General features: G+C 33.0%; 3 protein-coding genes across 7 annotated transcripts in view; 1 reads left to right on the top strand and 2 right to left on the bottom strand.

Moving 5' to 3' along the window:
- Positions 1 to 11,531, top strand: part of Ssb-c31a (single stranded-binding protein c31A) — a 51,980-nt gene that overhangs the window by 40,156 nt on the left and 293 nt on the right. Inside the window, exons 1-3 of one of the 2 annotated variants that reach the window (XM_076772306.1) lie at positions 10,712 to 10,919; positions 11,092 to 11,145; positions 11,289 to 11,499. In XM_076772306.1, the coding sequence (XP_076628421.1) occupies positions 11,095 to 11,145; positions 11,289 to 11,499 (262 nt within the window). In that variant the 5' untranslated portion in view covers positions 10,712 to 10,919; positions 11,092 to 11,094. Of the gene's footprint in view, positions 1 to 10,711; positions 10,920 to 11,091; positions 11,146 to 11,288; positions 11,500 to 11,531 lie in introns of those variants that run through there. The other variant, XM_076772307.1, reaches the window with a different exon arrangement.
- Positions 607 to 7,076, bottom strand: LOC143345269 (tubulin alpha chain). Of its 3 annotated transcripts, XM_076772214.1 has the most exons (10): positions 5,228 to 5,518; positions 5,026 to 5,188; positions 3,671 to 3,893; positions 3,478 to 3,582; positions 3,151 to 3,347; positions 2,039 to 2,131; positions 1,739 to 1,924; positions 1,179 to 1,427; positions 943 to 1,106; positions 607 to 829 (listed from the first exon to the last, which is right to left on the bottom strand). In XM_076772214.1, exons 2-10 carry the CDS (start codon positions 5,035 to 5,037, stop codon positions 703 to 705), a joined length of 1,356 nt encoding a protein of 451 aa, XP_076628329.1. In that variant the 5' UTR covers positions 5,038 to 5,188; positions 5,228 to 5,518; the 3' UTR covers positions 607 to 702. The 3 variants fall into 3 exon arrangements, with proteins under 3 accessions (XP_076628329.1, XP_076628330.1, XP_076628328.1); XM_076772215.1 differs by lacking the exons at positions 5,026 to 5,188; positions 5,228 to 5,518 and adding an exon at positions 6,915 to 7,076; XM_076772213.1 differs by having other exon boundaries at positions 5,026 to 5,518.
- Positions 7,705 to 10,668, bottom strand: Caf1-105 (chromatin assembly factor 1, p105 subunit). Of its 2 annotated transcripts, none has more exons than XM_076772212.1 (7): positions 10,601 to 10,668; positions 9,784 to 9,959; positions 9,572 to 9,704; positions 9,199 to 9,502; positions 8,859 to 9,122; positions 8,568 to 8,795; positions 7,705 to 8,250 (listed from the first exon to the last, which is right to left on the bottom strand). In XM_076772212.1, exons 2-7 carry the CDS (start codon positions 9,922 to 9,924, stop codon positions 7,728 to 7,730), a joined length of 1,593 nt encoding a protein of 530 aa, XP_076628327.1. In that variant the 5' UTR covers positions 9,925 to 9,959; positions 10,601 to 10,668; the 3' UTR covers positions 7,705 to 7,727. The 2 variants fall into 2 exon arrangements, with proteins under 2 accessions (XP_076628327.1, XP_076628326.1); XM_076772211.1 differs by having other exon boundaries at positions 10,582 to 10,649.

Raw genomic sequence — 11,531 nt, 5'->3', positions numbered from 1 at the left:
ACCAGGGGGCCAGAGGTCGGTAAATAAGCGCCATCTATCGTTGAAAATAATGAACTATTCCACGACAAACTTGGGCGTTTCAGCACCAGGGGGTTTGAGGTCGATAAATAAGCGCCATCTATCGTTGAAAAGAACGAACTATTCCACGACAAACTTGGGCGTTTTAGCACCAGGGGGTTTGAGGTCGAAAAATAAGCGCCATCTAGCGTTGAAAATAACGAACTACCGGCAACAGTAACGTGGGCCGATCGTCCCCGACTACACCTGAACCAGCGTATCGTCAACTCCAATTTTTAGTCGAAGTACAGTCAATGTGAAAACTCTAATTCTTAAAACAGACTATTCAACTAATAAATAATGAATAAATTATGAATGCTTTAAACACAATATTTTGCAACTAATTTTATTAGGTATATTAACAAATTTTTTACTAATATAATATCTTGACAAAAGTCATGTTTCCATTAGATATTACTTGTTTCCGGTTTATCTGTAAAACGTTGCGCGTAGTTGTGCAATGGTATGTACATAGTAGCAATTTCAATTTTAAAATAAATGAGAAACCAAAGACGCCACATAAATTTTCTTTAGAATAGCGAGGAAAGCCAAGTGTTATTAACATAGTTTATTATATAGTCAGAAGAAAATTTATAGTAAATAATGCACTTCCAATATACATACTTAGAATTACTTCGTATAATGTTAGTATTCTTCTTCGTCTTCGGTGTTGGCAGCATCTTCCTGTACTTCACGGTAATCCAGTTCCAAAGCAGCCAAGTCTTCTCTGGCTTCTGCAAATTCACCCTCCTCCATACCTTCACCGACGAACCTACGATGATTCGATTCATTTACGATTGAAAAGAAATTTAATCTTTCAGAAATTGTATTACATAATTTGTATTAGTTTAACTAGATGCTTGGATAAAGGATAAGGAAATGTACCAGTGAACAAACGCTCGTTTGGCGTACATAAGATCGAATTTATGATCAATTCTGGCCCATGCATCGACTATCGCGGTAGTATTGCAGAGACAACACACAGCTCTCTCCACTTTCGCCAGATCACCACCTGGTACCACAGTGGGTGGTTGATAATTTATCCCTACCTGTAGGAAATTTAAGTATCAAACATATTTATTACTCAATTTCGACGAGTAATTTTTTTTTCGAAAATTAACCTTAAAACCAGTGGGGCACCATTCGACAAATTGAACGTGCTTTTGTCTTTTAATCATAGCGATCGCTGCGTTCACATCTTTAGGAACGACGTCTCCTCTGTAAAGCATGCATACGGCCATATATTTACCCCTACGCGGATCGCAATTCACCATCTGATGATTTGGTTCGAAGCAAGAGTTCGTTATGTCCGCTACCGTAATTCTTTCGTGGCCAGCTTTTTCGCCAGACAAAACAGGAGCGTACGTTGCCTACGAAAATTGCGTCACAAGATGTTGACTATTTATAACGGAAATACTAGTTTAAATCAATGACGAGCAATTACCTACGTTGTAAATAAAAATTTCATATTACGAATTAACAATTTAAACATAAATGTATGATTTTTAAGTTTATGTTTGCTCGTTACTGGTTTAATTAAAACGTATCCCAAAGACACTGTCCAATAAATTAAAATGTTTGTTCTGTTCTGTAATATCTACTACTGGACGTTACAGAACAAAGTTCTTGTTGGGCAGCGTAATCGTTTCATGGAGAATTATAGGATTGCTCGATAACTTACAAGAGGAAAATGAATACGCGGATAAGGCACCAAGTTCGTTTGGAATTCGGTAAGATCGACATTAAGAGCTCCATCGAATCGTAAACTAGCAGTGATCGAGGAAACGATCTGACCGATTAAACGATTTAGATTCGTGTATGTCGGCCTATCGATGTTCAAGTTCCTCCTGCATAATTCGTAAATAGCCTGTGAAACATGGTCGATCATTAAATCGCTACAAAGAATCGTACCGCTGTATTATTTTATAATCGAACTATAATTGAACTTATAGAGTCACAGGTATTGGACGAGGGTACGAACTTGATTATCAACTATGAAGGCCACCTCGCAATGCTCTAGAGTTGGGTGTGTGTAAAGAATCGCGTTATATGGCTCCACGACAGCGGTCGATACCTACATAAATCGTACCAGTTTTAATACGCTCGATACTGTTTGCTATTATTGACAAATTACGGTCCTATACAGCACGGAACATCGCAAAAATGTGGCAGAAATATTTTTGTGCATCGTAACCAACGATCCATGACATAAATACAGCTACCTTAAGGAGATATTGCTGTCTAGACTGTCAATTTCACGGTCCTTTTTGTGATTTTTTTTTTAATGATAGATAGGCTGTTTTGTACTAAGACTTTGTAGATATATTCATTCATCTTCTAAGCATGTACAATATTGTTTTCATGGAGAAATATTAAAAATCGTGGGAATTATAACTTCTTATTTAATGGCTCTTTTGGAAAAGGTGCTCCAATGGCTTCCAGGATTCCAGATAATTTGAAACAGAGGGGGTTAAAGTATCTTCATAAGGAAGGTTGTAGTTATAGCAGGAACTAGGGAGAAGTCAGAATCCTGATGAATAAAGAAATGGCGACGCTTCAAGTTTCGAATTTCTAAATCGTTCTTTTGTCTTTAGCGTGTCAAAAAAAATAGTAAATCTCTAGTTCCAGCTATAAAGGCGTGTCTGCTGAATATTCTCTCCAAATTTGAAGTCAATCGGTCTGCTAGAAATATCATGTAAGCCAGTTTAAATGCGTTTTTTCAAACGAGAAGCTATAAAAACAACCTACCTGTCGTTAAAAAAAAAATTACAAAAAGGCTAGACAGCTATACTCTCTTAAACAGACTTAGGCCATACGACACATATCGATATTAGTGTGTTATTTGACCTCTGAAGAAGCTAGAGTTGCAGTACTGGAAAAACGTCGGAATACATTCTTCAAAGGACATAGCTTACACCCGGAAGTCTTAATCAGTATCAACTATCACAATATCTTATCACTTTAGGTGTCATATTTGTATTATTATCGTAAACGTAACTACAGTATCGCAACACCGCATTAATATGTTCCGTAGTGTATGTACGAAATATTTACTTGCATTACACAAGCGTGAAACAAATTATGCCTCTTTACCTGCGGCGCTGGATAAATGCTAAACGTTAATTTACTTTTCTTAGGATAATCGGCGGATAATCTTTCCATTAGCAGACTGGAAAATCCTGATCCTGTGCCACCACCGAACGAATGAAAAATTAAAAAACCTTGTAAACCTTTACACTGATCGGCTAGTCTGCGAATTCGGTCCAAAGTGAGATCGACGATCTCCTTTCCTGAAAAATTAAGGCCTGCTAATTTAAACAAACGAAACAAAAGAATTGTGATTTTCATATTATTTAAATTTAAAGTTGTATCGGTCTTATTGGAAACTCATAGAATAGAGGGAATCCGAATAAAGCGTACCTATCGTATAGTGTCCACGTGCATAGTTATTTGCAGCATCTTCTTTCCCCGTAATTAACTGTTCCGGGTGAAATAACTGCCTATACGTGCCCGTACGAACTTCATCTGAATTATCATCGAGACTTTGTCAATTGAAAGTGATAAATCATTATTAAATGAAATTCAAGTTTCAAACAACGATTAATTAACTTGCCTACCACCGTTGGCTCAAGGTCAACGAAAACAGCTCTCGGTACATGCTTTCCCGAGTCTGTTTCGGAAAAGAAAGTATTAAAAGAGTCGTCCCCGTAACCGACAGTAGTATCAGTGGGCATCTGCCCGTCCGGTTGAATTCCATGTTCTAAACAATACAGTTCCCAACAGGCGTTGCCCATTTGAACGCCAGCTTGTCCAATATGAATTGATATGCATTCCCGCTGTAATAATTTGTAAATAACGTTGTCCAGTAACTTCAATATGTTTAAGTAACTGTAGAATTGTATACTTGTAACAATTACAAAACGTCACGATTGGATAGAATTCGGTCGTGGGTTGGTCTAATAGTTCTCTACTGGAGTAACTTGTGCTGTAAGTTCCCAATATACAGGGTGTTCAGCCACCCTTGGGAAAAATTTTAATGAGAGATTCTAGGGGCCAAAATAAAACGAAAATCAAGAATAACAATTTCTTGATCGAGGCTTCATTAAAAAGTTATTAAAAAATTTCAAATCGTTCTAAAAAAATTATTATTGGTTGCAGGGGTTAATTACAATCATTTTTGGTGAATAGACATACCACCGAAATCCTACGCACTTTCAAGAAAAAAATTCCTTACCGAAAATGTAATGTCTGACCATACGTTGACATGTTTCCCTGAAATTTTTCGACGAAATTAAAAAATTTCAAATCGTTCTAAAAAAATTATTACTGGTTGCAGGGGTTAATTGCAATCATTTTTGGTGAATAGACATACCATCGAAATCCTACGCACTTTCGAGAAAAAAATTCCTTAGCGAAAATGTAATGTCTGACCATACGTTGATATGTTTCCCTGAAATTCGACGAAATTAAAAAATTTCAAATCGTTCTAAAAAAATTATTACTGGTTGCAGGGGCCAATTATAATCATTTTTTATCATTAGACATACCCTCGAAATCCTATCCACTTTCGAGAAAAAAAATCGGGAAGGTGCTGAAATTTTTCGACGAAAAAAAAAAATTTTAAATCGTTCTAAAAAAATTATTACTGGTTGCAGGGGTTAATTGCAATCACTTTTGGTCAATAAACATACCCCCGAAATCCTACCCACTTCCTAGAAAAAAATTCAGTACAGTCGGAACTTTAAACGTTAATAACTTTTTAACGAAGCCTCCATCAAAAAATTAATATTCTTGATTTTCGTCTTATTTTGGCCTCTAGAATCTCCCATTAAAATTATTCTCAGGGGTGGCCGAACACCCTGTACGTATATTGACTATTTTTAATTAATTGGTAGTTCAGCAAGATTGTAGTTAAAGATTAGGAAATTTAAAAGAACACGAAAGTCGTCATTGATTATAGTAACATACCTTTTTCGCCATTTTAGTAATAACTAATTCCTTGAATTAATATTTTTTATTAACGAGCACGGAGTATACTTTGGTGCGCGCATAAAACGTATTTATATTTACTTAAATGTTTCACCGATGTTTTAATTCACTTTCACTTCTATATTTTTGTATTACTATAAAACTAATCATTAATATTTAACTGTACTTCTCTTCATCGAACAATTCGAAAGATTGAATTTATGCAGCTACATTTATCTTTGTACAGGAGTTTTATTCCAACGTTTACGATGAAACGAAAGACATTTTACATAAAAAAGAATTTTAATTAACGCCCTTTCGTTGGTAAAGCAACACCTGAAGGGCCAAGCTGACGCTTCAAGGGCATTTACCGACAGTGTCTTCAAACTAAATAAGCTGTCACTCAACAAGGAACGATTACGAACTGACATGTCGAAATTCCATCGACATAAAACGATCTTATACCTGTCAGTAAGTTGTAAAGCTTTATCACCTTGACCTACCAATGTTATCAATTAATAATTTAGCTGCGTTCTAAAACAGAACTCGTAGTCATACGTGGTCATAACCATAAGATAGATTTGTTGTGCCTAGACACAGACAGTCATACAATCCAGAACAAAATGGCGAGACAATTGAAATAATTATTATGTTAAATATTATTAGCAATAATAATTTCAGAATGATTTTACCTAATGCCTTATTACTAAGTTCCGTGGTATAACAATGTTGCTTCTTTTTTTAAACAAAACGATGTATTATATATATTATATGAGTATTCTAATTTTACGAAATATGTAAATATATATATAAAATATCTTATCATTTTGTCCTGTACTGTAAACTCTTCTGATATATCACATTCTCTACACGTACGACGCTAAAAATCGATTTTTATGGGTTGACATACTGTAACCATAGCAGCTTGATCGAACATCGGTAGTTATACGGCATAATCTTACAATTTATAAATAAAAAAGAAATTATTTTTCGATGTGGTATATTGCTACCAATTGAATCTCTGTATATATATAGTACATTTTATGTACTTAAAATCAAGCAGAATGTAATTCGTTTCTTATCGAATTCATCCGATTGATTTTTCATTGAAATTTCTTTCGATGACGAAGAATAAATTTGTTTATGATAATTCTGTCTGGTAACTTGCCATAGTAGATAAAATTCTTATAAATAATAACTCTATAAATCATAAAATATCGATAACAAACTCTATAAACGACTTGTCTTTCTTTAATATACTACGAACGTTCGTTTTACCAAATCGTCAATGAGTCGAAATAAAAAGATAAAAGTACCTCGAGTATCTAAACTAATTACACTCGAAAGATTTAAATTTATATTCGATATTAAGTTTCAATCGTATTAAACTCTCGCGTGTACACGCTGCTTTGAAAGTTAAAAATCGATTTATAAGTTTGTGAAATATTTATCGAGCTTTAACTCACCCAAGTTCTAATATCTCGACTTCAGCAATTATTTTACACAGGATTTACTATCGACAGTTCTTCAATTGGTCGATAGAGATAGGTGGATACACAGTGCATTCTAATTTTGTTGCACATGATAATATCCAGCTATACATGATGTTACAATTACATAGTTTTACATTGCAATTTACGAACTATTATCTAACATTATAACCGCTGTGCGGAAGTTCTACTTGACCAATAATAATTATGATAATTAATGCGATTTATGTCGATCTTCTTCGTCAAACGAATTTCTAATAAATTTATTATTTCTTTTTAACAAAAGTGTTTTATTTTAAACTTGACCAAACGAAGCTATTCCTATTTGTTTAATTATAATTTATTTGTAAATTATTGCTAGCGTAAAAACATCAACGTAAAATAAACAAAATTACTCACCATCGTTGTTTATGCGAATCCTCGAGAGTAGCAATGTATCAGGACGTACTACGATTCGACTACTGTCTACCTTAGCGGACAGTCATATCACTATGATGCGCCATATTAATACTTGCAGATATACACATAATATCCATTCTTCGCAGGTGACAAATACGATGCTATAGTAGTATTAGTGATAACTGATGTATATGAACAACTATATTTCGGTGGTAATGGAAAACACGATTCACTAATTTGCAACAAGTTGAACAAGTTGATAATACATAGATAGCGAACGTTCATTTAACAAAAGATATAAAAATGTATTTTTCTGTTTACCCACATATTTAAAAATACTTAAATGTAGTATCGATCCTTCCTTATATGTACTGTATTTATGATCGTATAAAATTACACGATGAGTAATACAAAGAGAACTACGTCGTGTTAAATTATATACCTGAATCTATCAATGTTTCCAGTTTCTATGCAAGAACATTGTTTACGCGCTTAATTTTTTGACATTCGAATACTTTGGTGATCCTGTTTCGGTACATTTTTGCAACGTTTTATAACTTCTACGGATATTATCGGATTCATTTCAAACGTTCTTTGTGCAGTATACGAAATTTCTATATGAACACATGCAATTCAATAACAGTAAGAATCTGGCTGGAATTAGGTCGCAAATTGATGCCATAATTCTAAAGAGAGTCTCATTTTTTTAACTGAATATATTTCAGTAATTTAAATCTATATAAAATACAAAAATTAATAGTAAAAAATATGTATACATATGTACGTAGTATTTCACGATTTTTAGACACTTCACTATTTTTTAAGCCCCCTTGGACTGGAAAGAGTAATTAACTGTACCCTTCGCGGTGTCTTATTAGAAATAATTGATGGTACTTCCGAATTTTTAGATGTATCCTTTGCATTTACTTTTGCAATTTCACTAGTACTTTCTTCGGTATAAACTAATTGAATATCTTCGGTTTCCTCAGCTTCTGCTTCGTTATTTAATTTTTTTTCTTGAATAGTAATATCATTTAATAATTTGTTATTTTCATCTACTACATTCTCCGATTTATTGAAAACATTTTTTACTTCGCATACGGTATCAATATCCATTGCGTTACTATCCACGTTAATGATCGGCAAAGGATTTTCAGATGTTTTTTTAGTACTACTGTTCGATACTGGAGTCTGTTTACAATTCTTATTGAGGGTAAGTTTTACTGGAGTATTATTTTCACTTTTATACTCATCACCTAGTTCACCTTTTTGAAAGTGTATTATAGAACAGTAACCATCTGTTGAAGATGCTATTAAAATTTTACCATCGCTTGACCTGTGAAACAATACATCCCTTACGTTTTGAGTTACGGACGAAAATCAAAAATTGACACGAAGTGGAGAGTGAAACAAAATTAACTCCGCATTTAACGCGTTATCAAACATACTTTAACTCAAGTCTTGCTAAATCCTGTTAATATTTTCATTATTATGTTACATCTTTTCTCGACTTAATGAGTGATTAATTAAAAAATATGCTACCTGTAACTTCGAGTTTCCATTTAATAAAAAAACTACACTCTATCTCTTCTCTTATTTCTTTTTCTGTCTTATTCATAAAATGTTAAAAAGGGTAAAATGATTGTTACTTACCATGCAATATCAGTTAATCTAGTATAATGAATATTGGATATTACAGCAATTGGTGAAATTTGCTGGGTATCGTATATTAATACAGAATGCTGTGTAGCAACAGCAAATACAATTCTATAAGGTAATGTTATCACAGATACTGGGCCATTCTCTCGCAATTTAAAGTAAATAGGACAACATCGAACAGCTATAGTGCATTCATCCAAAGAGGGTAACAACATAAGAGGCCTGAAAACCATACAATATATCAAATTCATTATATAAAATAGTAAATTAGTAAAAGAAGCTTACTCTTTCAAATTGTGTCTTGAAAAAATTATTGTTGCATTTGATATCCTTTCTGTAGTTTCTACTGGCTCAATTATACCAGATGGTACGATAATTAACATTCCATCTAAAGAAAATGTCAATCTTCTGAAGAATGATTTAAAGGTATCATCATAAAATAGTCTCACTGTTTTGTCTTTTAGTGGATGGTTGGCCAGTGTTGGAATTTTAGCTTTATAAACTCGTTGTATGGTTTTCTTAGTATTTATATCGATTAAACGACACATCCTAAACCATATATCATAAATTAAATATAAAAGAATGATCTTAAACATGTTGATAAAAAAAAATTTCACAGATATACCTGTCTGTACTTATTGTGCATATATATTGATTGCATGGATCCCAGGTAACTCCTTGTACAAAACCTTTATGGTCAGACAATATAGCCATGGATCTTCCTTTGTGTATGTCCCACAAAATTGCCGTGTTATCCACAGAACCGGAAACCAACATATTAGAATCCGGTGACCAACTGATATCATAAACATCTTCAAGATGCCCTCTTAACACTTTCCAAGATACCCATTGTTCTTTACTTTCAGTTTCATCAGGAAGAATGTGAAATTCGCAGTCTTCCTTTTGTTTCCATAAAACAATGGTTGACTCTGATAATAAAAGTGTATTTAAATTTCAGTCAGTTTCCATATAATCAATTAAATCGTGTAAGTACAAACCATCATCTCCCGAAGCCAAAATATCCGTCGAAGGTGAAAACCGTACTACGTTCACCGCTTTTTGATGTCGCTCTAAATCTGTTACGCATTTTACCGTGGCCCCGCCGCTTTCGTTTATTGTTAAGTGCCATATCTGATTGAAAAATCACATATATTAATCACATACATTTTCGTATCAATATTCGATGTACGAATTATATGTACAATATTACCAGGACATGTGAATCGGCACCGCCGGTTGCAATCCGCCAGAAAATTTCACCTTTCGGTGTTTCGTAAATTCCAACTTGTACATCGATACTTAAAACCGGATCCCGATTATGCCATGAAATTTCGGGAGTCGTGCACCACATAATTTTGCCCGAAAATCTAATGCTACTATGTAAAACTATAATAATAATAACAAAAAGATCGATCAATGGCTAACCTTTTCCGAGTGTCACATTTCCCGCCAAAAAAATATAACATTTCTTTTTACACCCAATCAATATTATTACATAGCAAAATAAACAAAGTTAAAATTACAAAAATAAAGATTAGTATTTTCTTGAAGAAATGTTAAATATCAATAAAGACATTTAATGCATTTATTGTTCATTCAACTTAAAAATGCGGGTAAACAGAACCGCGGGACTGTATCAGAACTATCAGAAGTGTATTGGCAGAATAGAATAGTAATAAATTTTTACAAATAATTATATAATACTTTGTTGCTAAAATTAGCAATTTTTTAACAACTTCCTGACTGATTTTTTTACACCAATTGTTAATTCTTTCAATTGATAATTAATATGTGAAATATCTTTCACAAAGTGAAAAACGATTTATCAAAAACGTAAGATATTTCACAAAGCATCAATTTTTGTAAACATTATATCCTAATATTTTTAAAAAAAGTATACAGTCCCACTTTAAAAATTAGTGCATCTGCATTTTTCAGATGTATTTATAAAAAAAAAAGGAGACGTAAGAAAATAGATATTATTATAGCATTCAGTATTTCCCTTTACAGTTTCTTTTCTCTGTTACTAAATTTGAGACACTAGATCCCAAATTTTATGAAAGTTATCCATGCATTATTGTACAACCACAAACGAGGTATACGAATAGACCTTACACCACAGGTATATATACCTCATCTGTGCTTATATATCGCATTTACGGTTGGTACGTGTTGAGTGGTGCTGTGATTGTTTAACGGTTTCTTCAAATTAAAATCTGATTTTGAAGTTGTCGTTTGGATGTACAATTATTTGACTATTTAATGTGACATAATTATACATCTTAAATAATTCACGAAATTCTGTTTACATCATTCTGTTCATCTTCATACGTAAAATATTTTTAGGTACATATACATATATATACATACATTTATATATATATATATATATATACACACTGTTGCGATCGTGAAAAGGTTATAGCAAAAACAACAAATATAATTTTCGTACTCTTGCATTGAATGCATCGTTTAAACTATTTATTCATGAAAATATTTTATGTGAATATGTTTATAGAAAATGCCGAAGTCGAAAGAATTCGTGTCAAGCAACGACGACAGCAGCGATGAGGTATTTATTTCATTTACATTATGAAACATAACGTTCATGTATACTCGTTTATTTTACATTTTTTTAATGTATCTCTATCATTTTTAACTATTTGTGAATTTCAATGTACAAACTCGGTGTAACGCATATCTTTTATTTATTAGGAAGTAAAGCCAAAGAAGAAGAGAGAGGCTGAAAGTAAAGAAGAAAAAGTGTCTAAGAAGCCGAAAAGGGAATCTGACGAAGATGAAAATACTGTTTGGGATCTTGGAAATAAGCGTCAGGTTACTGTGCGACAATTTAAAGGAAATTTGTACGTCGACATTAGAGAAATGTATTATGATAAGGATAAGAATTTAAAACCTGGAAAGAAAGGTATTAAAAAATATTTTTTTTTGTACAAAATT

This window comes from Colletes latitarsis, chromosome 9 (assembly GCF_051014445.1).
Source record: "Colletes latitarsis isolate SP2378_abdomen chromosome 9, iyColLati1, whole genome shotgun sequence".
In the NCBI taxonomy this organism is placed as follows: domain Eukaryota; kingdom Metazoa; phylum Arthropoda; class Insecta; order Hymenoptera; family Colletidae; genus Colletes; species Colletes latitarsis.
Note: the sequence above shows the minus strand (reverse complement) of the source record. Positions and strands in the feature narration are given on the sequence as shown.